The sequence below is a fragment of the Phoca vitulina genome, unplaced genomic scaffold (genome assembly GCF_004348235.1).
Source record: "Phoca vitulina isolate PV1807 unplaced genomic scaffold, GSC_HSeal_1.0 scaffold12, whole genome shotgun sequence".
In the NCBI taxonomy this organism is placed as follows: domain Eukaryota; kingdom Metazoa; phylum Chordata; class Mammalia; order Carnivora; family Phocidae; genus Phoca; species Phoca vitulina.
Genome location: NW_022589715.1, coordinates 38,059,348 through 38,082,677, shown reverse-complemented (window position 1 = coordinate 38,082,677; position 23,330 = coordinate 38,059,348). Strand labels below are relative to the sequence as shown.

Here is a 23,330-nt window from a genome sequence, read left to right as displayed (position 1 = left end):
AGGTTGCAGCCCTGGGATGAAGCTGACTCTACCTCTCTGTCTACCTCTCATCTTGACCTTCCCATTTTGTGCTGGGGTGGGGGTTGGGGGGAGGGCCTTGTGGAAAAAGAAGGAAAAGAAGATTCTTCCGCTTGCCAAAGCCAGGGCAGCCAACGCCACCTCACAGAGTAATATTTCTCAGTCAACAAGTATTTCTCTTAAATAGTTGGTGAGTCCCTGGGGCTCTAGCTCTGCGCACGTCTACACGTCTACCACCGGGCTCCAAGGAGTGCTGGGGGGTTTAACGCCAGCATCAGCCAGCTCTGTTCAGCAAGCCAAACGCAGGGTTAACTAGCGTTCCTTTTTTGCTTCAGTGTCTACGCGCATTTCAGCTGCAGGCCCTGACTCTCCGTCCTACTCCGGCCTCCTTGACCCCCATTCTTACGAGCCTAAAAGTATTCAGATATGTTTTTCTCAGCAAAAATGCCATCAATTTTCACTAATTAGTGTCAGCCTGATTGGAAAACCACTTAAATGTATCATTCTTTATTTTTTTCCTAGAAATTTCGGTGTTTCTCACTGGGGATTGTATGGTTAACAAAAGACAAGAATTTAGCACATAAACTCATTACCTAGAAGCAGAATGTACGTAAATGTAATTGTTCACATTTCCTACCTATTGTTTAACAGCTATTTTTTTTTTTTTTTTAAACCAGGCTGTCATTGTTCTTCTTTGTCTGCTGTCACTCTGGTTACAGCCATACAGGGTGTTTGCTGTCTCAGCCCTTTCAAGATAGGGATTCTTTTCTTCTGGGGTTTGCCCTCTCTAATTCTTGTAAAAAGGCATCGCGTTAACCTCTGTAATTACTTTTTTATTTTATTTTTGAAACTGTATTTCTATATCTGCAAGTTTCACCTAGAGTCACAGGTACTTCAAAATTACTTTGTTGTTCTCCTGAGAACACTGTATTATTTGATGGGAAATTTTCATCATGGCATGAAGTTACAATCAGTTTTCATTTAAAGATTTTGCAAGCTCTTTTACATGTCAGAAGAAAACCATCGTGGGGTTATGTGTGAGAGAGATGTTTTGGGGCTTTATATTGTTAATTACCTCTTTCATCTTGATTTTCAAATCTGATGAAGGAGTTAGATACCTGACTTGCAGTGGCATTGTCTGGCCTGGTTAACGGCATGACCATGTAGCTAGTGCCCCACCAGCAAGCTGGGAGCCATCCTGGATTCAGATTACCTCAAAGGCTCACAGGGTTCTGCCCTGCAGTCCATCAGTATTATCCTTTTCATTCCTTCCGCTGTTGCCCGGGTTGGGGGGCGGGCAGAGAGTGATCATTTTTCACTTGGACTCCTCTTTCGATCTCTTAATTGGACTTCATCCCAACCAGTCTTGTCCCACCTAGATCATTCTCCACGTTATTACTAGAAAGGCCTCTAAAACACAAATCGGGTCTTGTCACAGCTCATGCCTTAGCACAGAATAAATTTAAAATCCTTCACATGGTGAAGTTTCTCCACGATCTGACTCCTGCCTTTCATGTCCGCCTCAGTTCTTGTTCCTCTGCCCTCACATCCTTCTGAACCACTTCTGATTCCCTGAATGGGGCAAGTGTCTAAAATTTTAGGTTCTTTGAATTAAAGCTCCTTGCCATCTCTTCTGTTACTCCACAGACTTCAATCTTAGCCATTATTTGGCATACAAAATGAAGAATGAGTGAATAAATTTTACCTTCTGGTTTCCCTGGCTGGGAACACTGGGATACTTAGAGATTGGCCTACACTTAAAGAAGTTGAGAATAGTATCTCTTTTGATGATATTTTATTTTTTACCACTTGATGTTTGGCATTATGTAATGATTTTGATGAGAACCAGCATATACTTTGGATGCCCTGGTCGTAAGTCTATTTCTACTTTTGGTCTACTAACCATCCCCAGTGATCTTTTCAGTTGCTATTTTAACATATTTGAGCTTTACTGTAGCTTTAGAAATAGAAGTGATTCAAGATTTTCAGGATGAATTTATTTTGCTCAAATATGAGTTACCTGGGTAATGAGAAGGAAAAAAAATAATGGGAATTTAGTTGGAGTTTAACTTGCCAAAATATGGACCATCACAGAAATGGAGTTTCACTTCTTGATTTGGGCCACGCTAGCACTCTAGAGGTGTGCTTTAGTTACTTGACAAGTAGTTGAGTGACTTCTAATTACCAAATATACAGACACACAAGTAAAGCATTGACACAACTGTTCTTGAGATGATAAAGGAAAAGCCACAGTCTCACACCTAGATTTTGACCATCCAATAATATCTTTATTGAGCAACTACTATGTGCAGCTAGGGTACTAATCATCACTATTGCAAAGATAGTAAAAGTCAAGTACAATGACCTCAAGGAGCTCAAAGATACATGAAATCTTACTGTAAAATGTGATAGGGCTTAAAACCGCACTATGAACCAGATTCTTATCAGTTCACCTTAAGGTGAGTGGTCAGAGTAATTATATTCATCTGTCAAACAATGAAAGTAAAGTCCACATGATCATTACTTGTGCATCAGCAAAGCCAGGATTGAAGCAAGTTTTTTATTTTTTTATTTTTAAAGATTTTATTTATTTAGTTGACAGAGACACAGCAAAAGAGGGAACACAAGCAGGGGGATTGGGAGAGGGAGAAGCAGGCTTCCCGCAGAGCAGGGAGCCCGATGTGCGGCTCGATCCCAGGACCCTGGGATCATGACCTGAGCTGAAGGCAGACGCTTAACGACTGAGCCACCCAGGTGCCCTGAAGCAAGTTTTTAAGATACCTATTCCAGGATGAGAGAGGAAGAGAGAATTATGAATATGAATGAATAGAAACCAGAACCAAAAGAGGGACATCCTGGATCACACTGGTATGGTATCAAGAAAAGCATGAGATCCAGAAAAGTATCACTGAACCCAAACTCAAATATAAGAAAGTTAGAACAGGAAATAGACTATTCTCTTGAAAACTGAATTTATCTGGAGCCCTATCGTATTTCATTTAGAGCATGACTCTTAAATTTTTCCAAAGTGAATTGTCAGTAATTCTCAACAGATTCTTTAGGAGACTTTGTAAAATTCAAAGTTTCAAAATCCTTGGGTTATAATTCTAGATGCAGACTTGAAGTAACTGTTGTGGCCACAGTTACGTGCCTTGAGTGGAGAAAGTCAAATGAGCACAGAGCTGATGTTCAGCTGGTATACACTGGTTCATCTGTATCAGTTACTAACATTAACACACTTTTATTCCGATCCCCCCCAGACTCTGAGCCATTCCAGACAACTGGATCCTCCCCAGGATCTCTTTGCAGCCCAGGAACTAAGCAGTGGGTACATAGGAGATCTCCGAGACCGCAATACAAAAATTATGGAGCATAAGTTATTCAATTACTGAGAACAGCACCAGGCCAACAGTTAGTGTCTTAATAGGTATTAACATGTAGTAGGAGCTCATATTAGCTAGTCTTAATAGTCTTTTAAATGACAGCATTTCGGAGAGTCCTAACAGGTAGCAGGAGCTCCGTGGCTGACTACTCTGAGGACTCAGACACGCCCTCAGGAAGTCTTCTACCTGTTGAGGAGGCAAGCCCATAAACAGAGTACAACCCTTTGCCACGTATGAAGGAGAGAGTGGTCGCCGGTCGGGTAGGGATTTCTCTCTGATTCCCTCTGCACATCACACAATGCTCTCATCTGCCCCAGGATGTTGTTTCACGGTCAGGGCCCTCATTTCTATTTGCTGGCAATTGTATTCTTTCCTAGTGTGACTGCTTAAAATTGAGTGCAGAATCTCTACCTGCCGTATTGCTAAGGAAGCTTTATTTCATCAATTCCACAAAACACCTTCTGCCACTTTTATTCTCTGTGGGATTGGTGTCTCGATTCTTAAGGTGCTTGCAACATGCTGTCTCCTCTCAGAGAGCTCTTTGTTCTTTGGACCACTGCCCTGTGTTGCCCATTTGTATTCTTTTTCTGCTAGCCTTGTTACCAGTAGGATGTTTGGGGTATTTTTAATTCTTTCCCTCTGTCAGAAAGAGCCATTTCCTATTTGGGGTTGGAAGATAGATGTCTTTATACTTAGACCACTTGAGGGCTGAAGCTGAGAGTTTCCTTTAAAATCATCACAAGCTCCAAATTATGGGGGCGACTTGTCCTCATCTGCAAAATCTACGAAGCTGTCATCAGAAATTTGGCTTTGCCATTTTCCAACACAGTTCTCCTTCTCTAAATCGGAGTTTCTCAACTTGAGCACTATTGACCTGGATAATTCTTTGTTGTGGGGGCCGTCCTGGCATTCAGCAGCATCCTTGGCCTCAACGCATAAATGCTCATAGAAATTGCCCAATCTTAACAACCGAAAAATGTCTGCATTTTTGCCTGATGTCCCCGTTGGAGGGCCAGCTCACCCCAGGTCGAGAACTACTCTCAATAATAAACATGTGAAAGTAGGTTGACAAATTATAAAATGTGTTGATAAGCAAAGCAAACACATTCATGATAAGGACAACAAATAGCTGCAGAGCACTTAATGTGGGCGAGGTGCTGTTTTAAGAGCTCTTTTCATATAAATAGCCTCATCGAGTGAGGTACCATTGTACCATAATTACCCACACTTTATAGATGGGGAAACTGAGGCTCAGGGAGGTCACATACCTGCCAGCTGTCTGACCAAGAATCTGAGCCCAGGCAGTGTGACGCCCCCTAGAGTCCATGACTTGAACTTACTGGGCTGCTCTTTATACAAAAAGTTACTGGATTAGATATCTACCTGGCGTAGCATGGGATGTTACCTTTGGTAGGTGCTTAGTAAATATTTAAGTGAATAAATGAGTAGCTATCAATCCAGGAAATTACTTAATATTTTAAATCAGTTTTGAATAGATTCCTTACTTTAGTTCATATAAATTTTAAAAATGTACTTTTGTTTGAATACAATCAACTAAATATCATGCATTAGAGCAAAGCAGAGGGTCTTTTAGCATTTCTAAGCTCATTCACAGGTTTGTCAAGGTAACCTCTAAAGCTTCTGTTTGTGTGCTAGTGCGATTTTGTAGTATGTCAGAATGAAGACTGGTCAAACTGAACAAAGTATTATTTTCCTGATGAAATTAAGCAAAGCATTTCCCTGTGTCCCATAATAAGGAAAGGAAATCCATCCTCCTTCCTAAACTAGGTATGCATTCTGATGCACTGTTTGATAGTTTGACCTAGCTTTAGATCTTATTAAAAATTGAACATCTTTAACTAACAGGAAACCACTTCAGCCGATCAATCTTTAGCTTTCCATAGTTGGCTTCCTATAATAGATAAGAGGGCCGGGATCCAAAGTTTGTTATAAATGCATTACATCTGATTTATATCTAAGTGATAAGCCTGTATTTTATATGATAAAATATAAAAACATATTTTTTGTGTTCAAAATTTTTTTAATATGTCTTCTGTAAGGCCAAAGAATGGAAACTTCTAGAATGTTAATTAAAATAATAAAATATAACCATAAAATAGAAAGAAGACAACTTAATCACAATAGCTTCATCTTGTTGGTTCTCTTAAAACCCCCTATTATGAAGTATAATAATTTTACTCAATGAGACCATAAGTAATATATTTTCTTGTTTAGATGATCTTTTAAAAAATTTGAGTGGCACAGCTGGCCGGTTAGCTCAGTTGGTTAGAGCGTGGTGCTGATAAAAAATTTGAGTGGCTTCTTTTGTTCCCTTAATTCTGAGGAGAATTCTGTTATTGTAAGGACAATATTAGAAAATATCTCAAGTCTCAATTTTCTTGGAAAAACATCTTCCAGATAACATGTGATAAAAGGCATAATAGTACCAATACATTTTATCTTCTTCAGTGATAGTGATATTTTTGTGTCTTGATCTAGGGTGTTTGCTTAAAGCACTAGATTTCATGATTTCTATAATGAGTACTTACCACATAGTAAGTAATCTGTAATTTACCTCCCACGCTGTCTTGATGCAGAGCATTACTTTGCTATTAGCATTTAGAGTGGGTCCTCCTGATACCTCAATTAATTTATGGGTTACTCTACATACCTGGATATAAAGGAGCTGATTTCTAGGGGAATAGAAGGGTCATTCAGGCATTCTTTATAAACTTGGAATTTTGGAAAACTGAAGAAAACAAAACTAAGCAAAATAGAACTCCTCAGAAAATAGAAAGTGACTTTTTTAAGGTTTGGAGTTGTTCTCCCAGTTGATGGCCAGAATCTGGGTTCCACCACTTCAAGCTCTGAATTGCCAAAAACAATTCTACCTACAGAGTTAGTGAGGCTTATTACGTTTTATGAAGTAGCCTTCAGAAAAGAGCATCATTGACAATTATACAGAGCTAGCAGAGAGCTAAGCTTTCATTAGCCCATAAATACCATTCAGTTTACTTGAAGGTCAAAATGATGGCCAGTCCAGAACACATTTTTCCATGACCCGGAGTTTTTTTTTTTTAAGTTGCCCACATGAGTAGAAAGTCAATAATCCTGATTCTAAGAGTATCTTTCCCTTTAAAATGGTTATATCACCAAGTAGTTTATTCTTCCACAAAAATCTGGCCCATGTATATTGCCCCCTCTTATCAGATTAATACTACTATGCAATCTATATTTAATGTCTTAAAAGAACCGTTTACAAGATGCTGAAAGGCACAGCTATTATTTCATGTTGTATCTGCTTTACAAAAGTGGGGAAAGGTTGTAGCTAAAGGGCTGCTCCTTCCAGCAGGCCTCTAAATGGCTATAGATGTTACCTTAGATTTCATGGTTATGATAATGAGCTTGTTACAATGGAGAGACATTGAGGTTCAATCTCACTACACATTAAGGAAGAACGAAAGTAGGAATCCCTGTATGTCTTACTCAGTCACTGAATCCGAAAACATAAGATCTGAGAGAGGTTTAAGTAATGAAGGGAACCAAATCTGGAAGATAGGACTCATTTGTAAAACAAAACAAAACAAAACAAAAAGGCAGTACTTTTTAATGATCATCTCAAGAATAGAACTATGCAAATTGGGGGGAGAGGTGGATTTTGAGCCATAAACCGTATTATAAATTATTGGATAGAATTCTTTTGATGGGAAGAAATTAGACACTGACACATGAGATGATCACTGAAAGAGCCATGTTCAAATCTGTGTTGCTTACAATGAAATGATCATCATAGTCCAAATATGTAATTGTTATATGTGAGGAATACGTGTGGCTGACTTATTTAATAGGTAACTGGTTCCGCTGGTTCCACAGATTCAGACGACAGATTTGCCCGGACCAACTGCTGGTCATCATTACTCTTTTTTCATTGTTCAACCTCCAAACATTGGAGAAGAGTGAAAATTAGACCAGTGCTATTCACAACACAGCACATGCTTCTAGGAAAAGAGATCAGTGGGAACTGAAGAATTATGTTGCCATTTTTTAGTGTCCTAAAATTATACATTCAGACACTGGAATTTGGGGACTATTTGAATTTTCTATATTTAAAAAAATGCTTATTCCTTAGGACATAGCACACCTAGATAAGGGTCTCAGTGAACGTTGTCAGGGAGAGGAAATTGTTCAAGTGAGTTCATTTTGCTTTTGATAATTTTAATAAAATTATGCTGTTTAGTCATAGAAAAAACTGAAAATTAGGGGAAAATTTTTATTTATCTGCTATCTTAGTTCTAACCAGTATAGAAATTTGGAGATTAACTGATTAATAGAAATTTTGATAATGATGTATACATCCCATGTAAAATAGTTATTTTAACGCAGCGATGACCTCTTAGCTTGTTACATACTCTTCAATGTGCACAAATGTTGCTGAGAATTTGATACAGTGCCAGTTTTTCTAAGTATTACTGAATATATCTACCCACCTTGTGTTTCTTAAAAAAAGAGCATAGTGCTCCCAATTGCATTTTGAATAATTTCTGTTAAGTTCTGAAGTTACACAGTTTTAAACGCTAGGAAGACTTAACGGTTAATTCTCTGTTTCTCACAAGTAAAACCAACAAAACAAAGTTGTCTAAGTAGCTTCAGTGTTTTTTTGTTTTGTTTTGTTTTTTTGAATTTTGGCATTATCATCTACCTCTTTTCGATAGCTTAAGAATTAGTCAAAACCTTTTTTAAAAAAATCAGTATTAGCTCTAATAGGACTTTGTTTTTATTTTAATTTTTCCCCTAATTCGAGGTGCATGTTACAGCTTACCATTGTGGTCATTGTGGTTCATTTCATTAAGCTTCTTGTTCTGCTTTCTTGAGACTTGGGAAAGAGTATTTTTCTGAGTGATTGTACTATATTGTTCCAAATATAAGGCCACCCAGAATAGAAGGCAACCTCCAACTAGAAACAGCTCAAATATGGAGAAAGGCTGGGGTCCCAGAGCCCGGCGGGTCTTGCAGTGGTGGCAAGGGTGCCGAGGAATAGGACGATGCCTGCCCACTCTGCCGGTGAGTGAAGATGAGTCAGCTGCTGCGTTTGCTTGTGCATACAGATGGCTTCTGTTGCTAGAGGAAAAGTTACACTGGGGTGGGAGAGAGTAAATCTGTACACATGAAAGAAAGTTGCTGTGTGTGTCTGAATCTGGGGAGGGAAGCTGGGAGTAGAGTCGTTCATCTCCTAATCGGTCAGCGTCAGTGTTGTTATTTTTTTTTTCCTGAACTTGGGGTTGAAAGTTGAATAACCCCACGCACTGGAGATGCATTGAAGGTACCCTGCACCTTTCATGAAAAGGAGTTTAAAAGGTCCGTGGCCATGAAAATGAATTGTCTGTAGACCAGCCCAGAAAACTATTCCTTGCCCTATAAAAGTGCTCGCTGACCCAAGAGGTGGTGTGTGCACTCTGCATCACGAGTCGTTTGGAAACAAGCAGCCCGGAAGCTGGGAGTCACATTTCCAATTTTATTAAGATTTTCTTCTTTTTAAATTCCCTGTCTCCTGAGCCAGCCAAGTTACAATTTAAACAAACAGGCTTAATGTTATTGTAATAAATTGCAAGGGACTGTTTCAAATCAGTTGTTTCACTAACATTTCACTCAGCATATTTTAAAAATAGTTACGTGAAAACGTATTAGTCAACTGAGAGTAGGTAGATAATTCTCCAGATATCAGTCACAAAGATATATAGCCTTTTATTTTAGAGTAATTAAATGGGATGTGATAGAATGAAGTGCTTGATTGTGTTATAATCTAGAAAACAACGGAGCACACATTGGTGTACAACTTTACCAGGCATTTGCTTACCTTTGCGACTTTACAATAACCACGTGAAATATGAACCTTGATCTTTCCAGTGACCTAGTCCTTGGCTTACCAAGAAGACTTGAAGTAGAACTTTAATCCTTGAATGAGTTTTCCCCACTGTGCAGTTCCGACTTTAGGTATTGTTATTATTAAAAAAATAAGAGAGTGTTTAAGGGAAGAACAGGACTCTCCTTAAGTTTAAACAATGCCAACTTACCCAAAGGATTTGGTTTAGGGAAACCAGTTATCATTAATTTTAGAAATTCTTTTAAATCTAAATGCCCTGAAAGATCGAAGGCCCCATGCCCAAGCAAAAGCATGCTAGAATTGATATGCCTACCATTTTGCCAGTTTGGGAAGGGAACATTTGAAACAGAAGGGCTGGGCAGCAGAAGAAGGAATAGCCGAGAATTATGGCCTGCCCAGTGAGATTACCAGTCAGAGGGCCGACTGCTTTGCGTTGGTGGGTCCTAAATGAGAAGTTTGCAGTGAACTCTGCATCACCTCAGAGGCCTTTTCAAAACCATTCCTAAGGGTGGTAGCAGGTAGGGAAAGAGAATAGGGGACCAGAGCTATTCAGAGAAGAAGAGCTTCCTTTAGAACTCCTTCATTTTGGAAACATTTCATCTCTACAGAGGAAGAGGATGTCCAAAATCTGGTGGTGATGTTGGGGGTGGGGGTGGGAATGGTAGGCCCCTTCACCACCTTTAAATTTCTAATAAGTTCCCTTCTATTATTTGTATTGGGCACTATTATGTCTGATTTGATCTGAATTACAAATACAGGAAAACAGACATTTTCCCCCAGAAGGTGTTGGGGCTATTATAATTGGCTTTCCTGGTCATCACCTGCTATTAACATAATTATTAGTAGCAGTGGAGGACAGAGCTGGAGAGGTCCCCTAAATGTCCTATTCCACAGCTTCCTCTCCCTGGTGGCTAGTAAGGGTGGGGGCAGGACCTGATTTGATTTCATAATTCTTTGAGCAAGGAAAAGAACATGGCTCCAGTTGGCTTGTGAGGTGGCAAGAATAGCCTTCAAGGATGTAGGAAGAAAGGACAGTGACAAGGGAAGGGGGAAGATACCCCAAATTGCAAAAATGATAATCTTTGTAAAAATCAATGAGAATTGTCAATTTCTCTACAAATAGTATGGTCTGCATAAAACCCATACTTATAACTGTTGCTGCTCTCAGATTTTCCCTCCCATCCCCAAAATGCACAACACAGAAGCTCTTCTGTAGGTGCTGGAAAATAAATGTCCCTAACCACAGTTGTCTTCCATTTATGAAGCCATCTTCAGTGGCTCCTTCTCAGGGTATTAGAGTCATAAGATCAAGGTAAATGGAGCAATTATTAATCTGTTAGGCATAAAGAAAATATGTAGATTTGTTGGGCAGAAATTAAAATCTCTCAGGCCCTTCGAGTGTCATGATCTCCATAAAAACAGGTTTGGAAAATTCCCATTTGGCTGCTTTTTCTAGGAGGGTACATAACTGAAGTTTTCCTTTTCCCCAGTTCCTGTATGGGTGACTATGAGTCTCGTAGGCCAAGTTAAACATGCCCAAGTGCTGGTTTTTCAGCAATGAAGTCAAAGTCAATAATGTACAAATATGTAATTTGTGGCCATAGTTATTTTTTAAAAAACCAAAAAATAATTCTTCCTTAAAGAAAATGCTGAGTTTGGGTAAATCTCTCTGCCTCCAAGAAGGGTTTTATAAGACACACCATTTCTCCAATGCAAGAAGGTGATGTGTGCATATTTTCTGAGACATATGGAATACAGCATTTGTCTTGCTGAGTGAGCATGTTTAACTCAGCTGCTGAGTAACTCACAAATTCCCTACTCTTGAGTATCTTTAAGTTTTAAAAATCATTCTTGAAATGTTCTTAATGGGCATTCCTGAGGGGGCATTGTTCTCTTCGGCAAATCAGAAATGACATCTGGACATGCATAGAGATGGCTCTTGGTTAAGTGTTCTTGCTGGTCAAGCAGCAAGTGTATTCCAATTAACAGGTTGAGAGCATCTTAGGACAGGCTAGAAAAAAACTTAACAAAGCGGCTGATTCTCATTTGGCAGTGAAATTGAATACTGAATGACATCTATGCAGTTATAAACGACTTTTGTTTTAATAACAAAGTTGTTGATTTTCTACTAAGGGTTCTTTTAGGTTGTCATCAGGGGCTGATGGGAGTAACAGTCCACCCAACTCTCCAGCTAGCTTCAGTGGACATACCACACCTTCTCAGCAGCCTGAACCCGTGGTACATTCTCTTAAGGTAACCAACTGTGTCCAACCGTTTATCCAGATCTTCAGTTGTGTTGTGGCTTGTTCGCTATAGTCTGGTAGTCCTCACAGTCTTGTTTTAACCATAGATACTATAATTTTTGAAGTATAATTTTTTTTTTTTTTGAAACGAGTTTGAGTAGTCCTGGTTGAAATCTCTAGTTTTATCATTTTGTTTTGAGTAATGTGATTCATATCAATCTGCATCGAAGTTGAAGTCTGATGTGCATGTATATCCATATGTGTAAACTCTCGTTCTGGGTATTTGATGTGCAGTGTCCGTAGCATGCATGTCTTCAAAAGAGGGAGTCAAGAGTTGGCCAAAATAAGGAAGGATACCCGATTTTTCTTTCTTCATGCAATTGAAGTACACGGTGCAACCAACTGAAAGAAAATCTTGAACTAAAAACCTCCTCTATCCCTCATTAAATAGAAATTAGGTCTTCAAACTCTAGTTAATGCTCTTCCATAGAATATTAGAAAATAGAGGGTCTTATTCAGAAAGCTAGTTTTATTTTTGGCTTTTACTTCAGATCCTCCAAGGACTTCAAAAAAGATTTAGCTGAAATTTATTATTTTCTTTACCAGTAGTGAGCTTTCCAATAAATAAGCACTATACATAAAATTAATAATATAAATATTATCTAAGAGAAGAAACTGATGCAGGCAATAAAAATCACCTTAAAAATTAGGACGGTTCACTGAAATTTTATCAATACCGTCCTTCAAATGATCTGTAATTCCTAACACATAGCCTTGATCAAACCTTTCTGAGCCATAAAGTAGGCAGCGTGCTTTAGTCCCACACTTGCCATAGGAGTTTCACAGCCTCACTAAAATGTTTTTGGTTTTGGAATGATTTATCAGCGGCATGAAGATGCACTCTTTTGGAGTGGGCCACACTTCCTTTGGCGTGCATAAAGCAAATAAGCAGATAAGAAATTCAAAATACGCATTTGATTTGGTTTTAGCAGGAGATTTAGCTCCCTCAGTCATATTTTGCTGTAACTTCCATGAAATGAGTTGCTCCTCCCAAGCATATACTGCTTGCGGATGAGGGAAGGTAGCAGAACCATGCTGGTGGCCAGTGCAATCTTGTCTTGGTTGGAATAACTCACCAAGTGAGCAACCGAGAGGAATTTGCGTGGGAAGACACACCAGAATGAGGGGCGCTGCCCTGTATCCGGGGGGTGCTGATTTATCAACTGACCACCATCTTGCTCTCTGCAGTAGCATTTGGACGCAGTTTAGCATGAGCAGCATGCTAAACGTGCTGTTACTTGAGCATGAACCAGACGCTAGCTATCTGAAAAGCATCCTAGAAATAAAAAATGAGTGGCTTCAATCCTGTAGTGTTAGCGTCTGCACATACTCCAGCAACACATTGCTCTGCTTTTCGGATTGAAAACGGTTTCCACCTGTTGCCTTGTTAAATGGCAAGTGTAGTTTGAATCAGATCAGCATAGTGGATAGCACTGCAATCTTTCCCCAATTTTTCACTGCACCTGTGTTCCTATGGCCTAAAAGGAAGGGAAGGGCAAGGGGGAGCTCTTCAATTTTCTCTGAATTTGTTCTCTAATTTTCATATAAAATTTTTATCTCGAGAGAGAAAGATACTATGTTATAATCAGAACATGTTAAGTGTCCTCACTCGGCAGATGGGTAGTACTGAGCAACTGAAGCATAAGGGGAGGCTCTGGAATACAGAATATGTTTGCTTCCATGAGTTAACTGTGTCATGAAACAGAAATATGTGCCTGTGGTAAATGCATCTTAGGGATATCACAATATAAAGGAAGAAATGTAGCCACTCACGCATTTTGTTTTAAAAGCCCACAGATCCTAGAGGTGATTTATAACATAAAATTTCTCTGTTGTGAAAGAATTAGAACGTTGGCTCAGTTTCTCATCTTCTGATAGATTCCAACCCCCCCCCCCAAAAAAAAATCTCCAGGCTTTAAAAAAACACTCTGTGGTTGTGGTTTGGGAGGAAAGTGTTGTAAATCAGTGTGAGAAATTAGCCCACTTGTAATAACACCACATTTATCTTGCTTTAAAATTCATGCTATTAATTGGAGCTTCACTTCATTTAGTAGAAATTAACTGATTTGAAGTACACTTCTCTGAGGTGCATTAGAAATTGAATTTGTAGGCAAATGAGCTTGTTCCAGGAGTTAAGTTTTCTATGAATATTCACTGAGCGTAGTCAGGATTTCCTCTGAGTGTAGAAAGAATGTGAACGGACTCTAATCGGAGTAGCAGGATGAGGCTTGTTTCCTACCGTGATATCCTCCCTTAAAGTAGTAGTACCTACAGAGTAATAAAGGCTAGACGTTTTGAGTTAATGAGGGAGTAGTTTGTGAATTAGATTATTGCAGGATTGAACTCCAGTAAATATCCATGTAGACTATCTATGAACTTGACATGAAGGTCTCACTTCATGCTTCATTTATTTTGGCTCAGCTGTTCATTGGTGCCAGTTCTCCGGTGACACCTTTAGGTGTGACCATCAGCATTGACCAGGATGACAATAGAACCAAGGAGTTTAGCAATGTCACAGTTCAGTGGGGATTCTTGGAGGAGCTTTTATGAAAAGCGTTATTTTTGGGGTTTTGTTTTCTTGGGTCTTTTTGCTCTATTGTGCTTTGGCTTATAAGCGGATATAGAGAAAAATAACACTCGAAACCAAAGTTTTCTCCCCTTTTGACCTATAGAAAGTATGGCATGAAAACTTTATAGACATATTTGAAGAATTATTGTTTTGAATCCATTTAGAGATAACGTGGAGAAGTGGAATCATAGGCCTCTAAAATTGCTTAAAAGCATCTCATCCCAACACTTTCTTTGCTCTAATGAAAAATAAAGTGTTGCTCAAATATTTTCACTGTAAGGAGCCAGTTTTTCTCTTTGATATTATCATTTGCATAGGCCTTTTCTAGGCCCTGGGAACATGTCCAGGCAAGAACTGTGATGTCAGTAGCGTCCATGTTCACTCGAGTTCTTATGTACATATTCCTGGGTTCTGACCGGTTTCACCTGTCAGTATCTTTTAGTCCTCTTTTCTATAGGCCATGTCTACATATCATTTGGATTATTTGGCAGATCATTAATTATATTGCTTACCTTTACAGTGGAGCGAGAATTTCTCCAAATGGTTGACATAGTCACGTTATCTTAATGACCCACTTAACTAAATTCATTAATGTCTACGATTAGATACATTCAATTGACTATTAGTGATAAGATTGCTTCTCGTGGTCATTTGAAAGTCAAGTAGAATTGATCCCTTTTAGATTTCAGAACAATCAACTATTTTAAAAATTTTGCCATATATTAATCCACTCTGATATGCAGACACGGAGAAAACCAAAGGTTTTACAAAGTGGAGCTCCTTGATGGTTTAATTCATAACTAACAAGTATTTTTCCATGTGAAATTTGCTTTTCTTTTTCAACAAATCCAGGTCTTGGATGTTCAGGAAACTATAGATCGTCAACAGGGTAAAGAGTATGAAAATGACCTTAGTGAGACAGAAAAAGCTATAGTCAGAGAAATGTGCAATGTAAGTTTAATGTGCTTTATTGTGTATTCTGTGTTGAAAGCCCCATCGTAGCTTACTTTATGAATACCTACTTTTTAAAATGCTGGCCAAATGCCTTTATGTTTTTATATGAAAATAAAACCAATTCCCCTTGTTTTTATCTTTAGTATATTTTATTGCAGTTTTATTAACAGTCATAAAATATTCAGGTAAGCGATAATCAGCCAATTCTGGATTCCAGAATGATGAGCATTTTTAAAAATTTATTGTCTAAAATATTGTGGTGCTAGTTTTGAGAAATAGGTTTCTGTCTCATACTTTTAAGCAGTACCTAAAAATCAGTGTTTAAAAACCTGTGATAAAACACAGCCTTCTTCAGACTTATTTATAACCATACTTGGAAAAAAAAATCATGTGATATGGGCACTTCATGTCCTGCAAAGTAGTATCTTTACCTTTCAGTGGTGAATAAGAATAGATACACAGAAATCAGAGCAGAACACGGTTAAAAAAAATTGACATCTGTTTTGATGCATATCAATAATGTGATTTGGATTTTATTATTAATCCCTGGCTAAATTTTGAGTAATTTGCATAGGTATATCATTTAATCAAGAATATAATTGAAGTTTGTTAGAAAGCTAAAAAGAATATTGTAGGGGAATACATTTTTTAAAAGCAAAAATCAATCAGATTATATTAAGCACTGATTTTAATTGGCTCTATATTGTACTTTTATCCTCATATTCTTTGTCCATTAGGCTATCAAAATTGCTTAGAAATGCTTTTAAGCTATTAGGGCCAGATATTCTCATGTATCTACTTCCCTGAGGTGTTCTTGGAATCCAGTAAATGTTTTAAGTCCCCCGGGCATTTTATATGTGCTGGGGCCACAGTTTTAGTCTCCTGCTTCTTTGTGTTGTAGCTGTTTTTCTTTTGAAATTCTTTCCAAGTTATTTTTCTTTCCTGCATATGTTTTCATCTGTTTTCAAAAGGTCATTGGTTTGAGAAGTCATAATTTCCCCTAATGCACCACTCTTCACACCTTCTGTAGCTTTTCAGCCTGTCCTTAGGGTTTTCAATTTGAATATTTCCTTCAGATCAATTAAAAAAGTTAAGCCACACACCTTTAAAAAAATGCCTGTTGCTTCTCATCTGTTGACTACGGAATGAGAAATAAAGTTCAGACGTTAGGAATTCTAGAACTAGAAGGGAGCACAGCGATCATTCCGCAGGTGGTTCTCCAAATAGTACAACAGGATCCTTCATAATTCAGATGGTGGAGTTTCACCACAGCCCCTGAGCAGGTTGGAGAGGAAGCTCTGGATATGATCCCCACATTTGCATTTTATGTTTGAAGAAGCTAAAATCCCAAAATAAAGTTGCTTGCTCGAATTGTTCTCTAATGAACAGTAAGTCAGGACTATACCCAGATGTCCTCAGAATACTAGCAATCACCACTTTTCCAAATGGGGTAAATCTGGGGAATTCCATTTTCTTTCCCCAAGAATGAAAAGCAATGCATCTTCCAGAAATGTGTGAAGTTCTGTAAAAATACAAGTCAGGATTGGTTGTTTTCTTGCCTTTTTGTTTTAGATATAAGACTTCTGGACATTAGAAAATTCATTTCTTAGTCACAGAAGAAAGTATTAATGGACTGGGTCTCGATTAGTTCGTGTTGATCTTTTTGTAGGCCTGTATTTCCAAAAATGCTTCAAAAGACCATATGCAGCGGCAGTGGCGTTTTTCCCTGTAGAAGGTATTTTCAGGAAGCCAAAAGCTTGCCCTCCTTGTTTGCCTTTAGCAGTTTTTTAGGGGTCCTTGTCTACTTTTGTCTTTGATTCCCAAAATTTGATGGAAAAATGCAAGCCAACACCAATCTGATGATTAGTACTCTCACATTTGGAAACTTGTTAAAAGCTAAGACAAAAAGATGTTGATTTAAAATTTGTCACCATTACAAATTATTTGAACATCGAACACACATAGTGCATACTGGAGAAAAAAGGGAAAAACAGATTGTGAGAAATGTTCACAGATAATTTCTTAGAAACAAGCTAAGGTTGTTAAACCTAGTAGAGGAACTATGTGCTTTTAATGTCACAGAAATGGAGTTTTCTTATAATGTGAGATCAATTCGAAGACTCAGAACCTAGGATAGTAAATTTTGCCTTTGTTTCTGGTGTTCCTCCTGGAGATCAGTTAACACCTATACAAGGAGTCACAAGGAAATGACTGTTAACATCATGTTGATTAGTAAGAGGTGCTTTTATTCTCTTCCCAAATTGTGCCACAAAAATAGATTTACAGTTTCTTAAAGTGCAGTATCTTTCTTTTTGTAATAATGGTTTTTTTTTTTTAGGTCTGTTTGGCTCTTATAAATTCCCTGAGAACAGCTGAAATATTTGACTGGTGGACTCAGACACCCACCTATTCTTTTAGTTAACAAGTCACTACTCTGTGTCTACCTTAGTATCACTGGCTCATTTCAGAGTTCTGCCTTCTTGGACTCTTTCACCACATAGTAATTTCAGGGTTAAGGCCCATGGTATCCTACAATGGAATACTTGGAGAGCGCTTGCAGTTTGGAGTTGTAACCATCTAATGCTTTGTGTCAGTGCTCCTGGAGGTCTTTGGCTTAGCAGCAGAGGATAGATTGAGACATTTAAAGCATTCTGGTCAGCTGTATTTGTACATACCATGTAAGGGCGAGAAAGGGTAAGTCTGTAGCATCCCTGGGCTCCCTGATTCAGTGTTTGTACCTTTTCACTGCCTATTAAGAAATGAGAATTTCCCTAACTCCCTGGTGGGCAGCTTGAGCCCTCCATTGCTAGATCATTCCTTTCCTACTATTTAAAGACCATGAGTACACTCTTCTTCAAATAGGGCAGGTCATTTCTGCCACATAGTTGTGTCAAGAAGACGAATGGCTTCATTGGCTTAGGAATGAAGGTAGACAGCACCTTATATTCTTATGTATAACAATGAATAGTATTAGGTTACCCTATTTAAAATAAATGCAAAAAAAAAGTCTATCAATAATGAACCCACTGGTGTGTGCATGTTAGAGCTATGTAAATTTTTAGGGAAAGAATCAATCTGAAAATAATCTTTATAGTGAATCACCCTAAGGAGGGTAATGACTGTTAATCGGGGGAAGGAGGGTGCATTTTCCAATTAGCATTAGCGTATTGGTATATCATTGGTGAATTCCATGGTTTTACTTTATATTCTTAATCTCATCTTTTGCTATTGTCCCTCTAAAATGACCCAATTTTTGACATATTGTATCTTATTGATTCTTGAATGTATTCTTAATATTTTCCCTGCTTCGATAATCTGAGATTTTATACTATTTGGTAGCTAAGATTTATGACTGAGGGCCCCCCACTCTATAGGGAAAGGCAGGGAATTGACTAGTGGCCCTAAGGCTAGTAGTTCAGGGCTTAAATAGCTCAAGAACAAAAACTCCTTCCGTTTCCTTAGTGGATTAAACATTGTGGTATCCCTGGTTCAAGATGTAGGATATAGAAACCAGGATGATTTTGCTCATGTGTTCTTAATTGTGGCTATACAGAATTATATTAGCTTTTAAAAAAAAAAAGGTGACCATGCCTCCCCTCTACGAGTGCAGTCAGAGAGTGGGAGTTACTGTGTAAGCTTCAAGTGCACAGTGTACAGCTTGAGTTGAAGACCACTCATGAACTAGAGTAAGTTGGCACATCTTTCTTGAATTTTGACCCTGATTGCTGACAAAGCCTAGTAGTTCCCTCTACTGAGCAGCTCTTATGAGTTAGAAACTTCCATCACATTTCACTGTGTTTGAGCTCATTCATGGAGGTATTTCGTCTCGTCTTCACATTCCTCTTTGCCCCTTCATAGATCCCCCTTTAAAAACCACAAATCTCTTTGTGGATGGGGCAATTGAGATGCTTATTTTTATTTATTTATGTATTTTACTTTTCTTAAGGTTGTGTGGAGGAAACTTGGAGATGCTGCAGGCTCCTGTCCTGGAATTAGGCAACATTTGTCTGGAAACCAGTACAAAGGACCAATGTGAAAGGCACTTTTTCAAACAAGAGATCACCACTGCCAGAGAGAGAGAAAAGAAGAAAAAAAACTTGGACTCACTGAATAACCTGGAGTGATTGATTGTATATTGCACATATTTTCCCTCTAAAACCTTAGTATTACTGACGCTGTATTTCACGTGTCTCATTTCCATGTCCACAACAGCTCATCTCAAACAGCTTTGAAAATCACCATTTGGGTACCACTATTTTCATTAGAACTAAAATGTTTTTGACTCCTCAGATCTAAGCTTGTCACTGGGAAACCTGCATGATTAGAAGAATCCAGTAGGGCCTCAATGGGTTTGAAGGAGTTGACTCATTGCACAGAATGGTGGGACTTTTCTAGCATGCTGTGTTGAGGAAGAGGTGTCTTCCAGCTTTCCAAGTTTGGGAGTTGGGCACCTACTTCTTATATTTTAGTCAACAAATTATGAATTCCTGATGCATAGTGAATTTGGATGTAAGATAAGCTTAGGTTTCTGGGATTTTGTTTTGACTGTTGAGGTGCTAAAAATACCACATAAATTCTCTTTACCAGCTAGAAGGGTAGCAAGACTTTGTAGAGTGCTTATCAGAGAGTACCATTTATTTCAAGTGATCAAGATAAATATAGCTTTTCTTTTAATCTTGCTATATTCATGAAGACACATCTCGGGGACATACCAACTTCCATATTCATTCAGTGTATCCATTGATGTTAATATTAATTCCAATTAAAGAACAAGCAAACATAATTTTTCTAAGTGTTTCCAGCTGTGAGATGTCAATTTCTACAATTTAGTTTCTAGATCTGCTGTTATATTTAATAAACTTTATGTAAACTTTAAAATATTGCACTGCATTTATGAAAAAAGCTTTGCCTACAGCAGCTAACGTTTTATGAAACTGACGCATGTCCTTCATTATTGAGGCTAAAAGCTCTTGTTCAGATTGCTTGAGGTTTGAAAAAGAGGTGTGCTAGCTTTGCTTAGTTTATTTTTGGTATATATATATATATATATATATATATATATATATAGACTGTGTGTATTGGAAATGCTATGATAGGTATTTTGTGTTTTTTTAAATGCAATGATAGTTTCTTGTATGAATGTGCCAGAATGCTAAGTTTTTATTGTAGTTTAAAATTATAAAAGTAGGAATGCAACAATTCCCAGTTTTTAGATTTCTAAATTACTCAGATTGGGTTCATAGCAGATGTTTTTAAATGGACTCATTACAGTGTGTTGTCATTGGTGAAGGAACGTGAAGGACTTTCGTTATACTTTTTAAAATGTTACTGTGATGAAAAAACAGCCCTGTTTTCAGAAAATATTTATGAATTTACTATAGCATTATCTCTAATTATTGTAATTGGCTTACCAGTTAAGCTTATCTTTCTTTTGGAAATGTTATATTACTCTAAAAAAAAAAAAATTGCTTGCTATATTTACACCTTCTCTTGTAGAAAAGCTTTCATCCTTAAATTGTTGTATTCCTATGCTCTGAAGACATTTAAAACAAGTTTTTGTGCCTGCAGTAGACACTGCAGAAGCTAATACAAGGAACAGTGGTCTTTTGACAAAATACTTGTGTAAATTTTGATACTGTATTAAAACTATTTTTTTAAAGTTCTGCATAAAATTGAGTATCAAGTATATGTGTTCATCTTAGCAATGGTAATAAATTATTTAATCTCAGTGTTTTTCCTACATTGCGTAGATTTCTAATAGTCACTAAGTAGCACAATGTTTCTGTATGGTGGTATTAATGATGGTAATACAGATGATTCATTATCTTAAATATAAAACAAAGGACTCTTCCAAAATATGCTAATGAGGGATTTAATATTCACGTTACTCAATTCACGCCGTTCTGTTATAATGTAGTTAAAAATTTAGAATCGTATTTAAGAATATTTAAAAATCAGTTATAAAATCTTTCACTTGCTATAATTCATATACATTAAAATTATCATTAAAGCAGTCAACAAGAGGAAATATACTAGGGGGAAATACTGCAGAGTGGAAAACTTGGCCTCTATACCTAAACATATATACATATATGACAAAGATAAATTCACAAATGCACACATACACATGCTCAGATAGAGAACACACCTATTTCTGGGAAACCACTAAGACAGGAATAAGACTTCCTACACTGAGCATTAGCCTCAACTTTAACTGAGTCCAGGGCCTGAATCTTGCTATTACCTAACATGTTTATCAATAAAAATGTGTGGCATCATTCTCTTATGTGACCAGTTTATGATCTCCTTTTCTCTGGAACAAAGGTTAATTTATACATCTTGGCAGAATATTTTTACTGGCCTTGAAGCTGACAGACTGACAATCATAATCTAAGCTTTTCAAATGAATGCCTTTTAAGTTTCAAGCACATGCTCAAGGCACAATAGAAAATTCAGATAGGATGTGACATCCAGTAATACATCATTGGATGTGAGCGTGTCATGCATCACATTGGCTGCAGCCAACAGAAAGTATGCTTTATTAAGTACAGCACTGAATAAAGGCTCTTTGGGTTTAGCAAAGCAGACTTTGGGCCAGCAAGTTCAGCATTCACTCTATAATTAGCTCTGTGAGTTCAAACAACTTAACCTTGCTGAGCCTCTGTGTCCTGACATGCTGAAAGGAGAGAACATCTATCTCATTGCCTTGTCTTAAGGTTCCTTAGAGTCTCCATAGTTCCAAAGCTCATGGTCTTAACAGTCCACAAGGAACAATGATAAGTCTTCCAAGACATAGGAGCCTAGACCCATGAGCTGCGGCGATGTCATACCATTAGGCTAGAAGGAACCACATCAAGAGATTCTAGCTGCACAGTTCAACTTTCAAGCACTGTTTTCTGTAGATCATCCAGTCTATATGTCCTCAGGCCTTTTCCTGGCCAATCCCAGATGGTAATGGTGGAAATGGAGAGAAAAAAGGGATAATGGTCTGATTCTCATAGGAACGATATGTTTGAAAAACAAAATTTCCACAACTCTTTCTGTAATTTTCGTATCACTGAAAACATTTGAGAATAAAGACTTTCACATAAAAATGGTAAAATATCTGCAATAGCTCCCTCCTCTTGCCTTAAACTCCAAAAAGGTAGAAGAGCTATTTAATTTATAATCCCACTAGAACATAACAAATAGTGTACTCTGTGAACCAGCAATTAAGGTAAATTCTTGAGAAATGGAAGACAAAGAGTATCTGGTTGAAACAATGGATTCATTATTCAAAGCACGTGATGGAGGGTATTGTTGACAACAGAATGGCTGCAAGGGTATTCCAAATCAGGCAGAATTTGAACCTGCATTGCATGGGCTTCTGGGGCAACTGACAGTAGTTAAACATTTTAACTCCTGCATATAATCTCTCCCTCCTTGGGTCAGACAGAGAACAAAGGATAACTTCTCCTAGGCCAGAGCAGAGAGTGAAGATACTTGAATTGGAGGCACAGGGCAAAGCCTTCCACTTTTTAAACAGCCAGAGGAAAAAGGACCATCTGTGCCCAGATCATTAGTACTGACACAGCCTACCTAGAAGTTTGTCCCACCATCCCCCTTACACTTAGGATCAGGTATCTCCCAAACACAGCATCCTGACCCATTTCTTCCAGCAAGTTGTGTGGTAAACACAGGTTAATGAGGAAATATCCATACTAAGATGGGTATACAACCAAGTATCACCCAACATTGGAGGGAAGCCATGACTATGAATCAGCAGCACACAACTTAATGAATCCAAGGAAAAGAATTAAAATTAAGAGATTTTCAGAAGTATGACCAGTATTCTCAAAAAGAAGGTAAGTATTGCATTCATTATAAAGAATTAATTTCACATCTTGAGAATAAAATGTTAATGTGAAAAACTCAATACATTGGCCATATAGCAGAAAGGACACTGCTGAGAGCAATTTAGCAGGCTTGAAGCCAAGAAATTTTGCCAGAATTTAGCGGAAGATTTTTAAAAGTCTGAAAGTTAAGAGAAATGGCTACTATTGTTCCCATAGTGCTTTCCCTTACTTCCTATACCATCTTCCTTCATTCTTCCATCCTTCTCTTCATAGTTGTTTTTTAATTGCCTTATGTTAAGTTTTAATGTCAAAGGCTATCTCAAAACCATGTGGAAGTAATAAAACGCACGTGCAGTATAGTCTCATTTCATTGAGATTTAAGAATGT

General features: G+C 37.9%; 1 protein-coding gene across 9 annotated transcripts in view; it reads left to right on the top strand.

Annotated features, from left to right (window-relative positions):
* CCDC85A (coiled-coil domain containing 85A) overlaps nt 1-22,152 on the top strand; it is a 180,461-nt gene extending 158,309 nt beyond the window's left edge. Inside the window, exons 4-7 of one of the 9 annotated variants that reach the window (XM_032410944.1) lie at nt 8,328-8,462; nt 11,416-11,535; nt 15,007-15,105; nt 19,055-22,152. In XM_032410944.1, coding sequence (XP_032266835.1) covers nt 8,328-8,462; nt 11,416-11,535; nt 15,007-15,105; nt 19,055-19,144 — 444 coding nt within the window. In that variant the 3' untranslated portion in view covers nt 19,145-22,152. Of the gene's footprint in view, nt 1-8,327; nt 8,463-11,415; nt 11,536-15,006; nt 15,106-19,054 lie in introns of those variants that run through there. The other 8 variants (XM_032410946.1, XM_032410945.1, XM_032410947.1 and 5 more) reach the window with 8 other exon arrangements.
* The last annotated feature ends 1,178 nt before the right edge of the window (nt 22,153-23,330 follow it).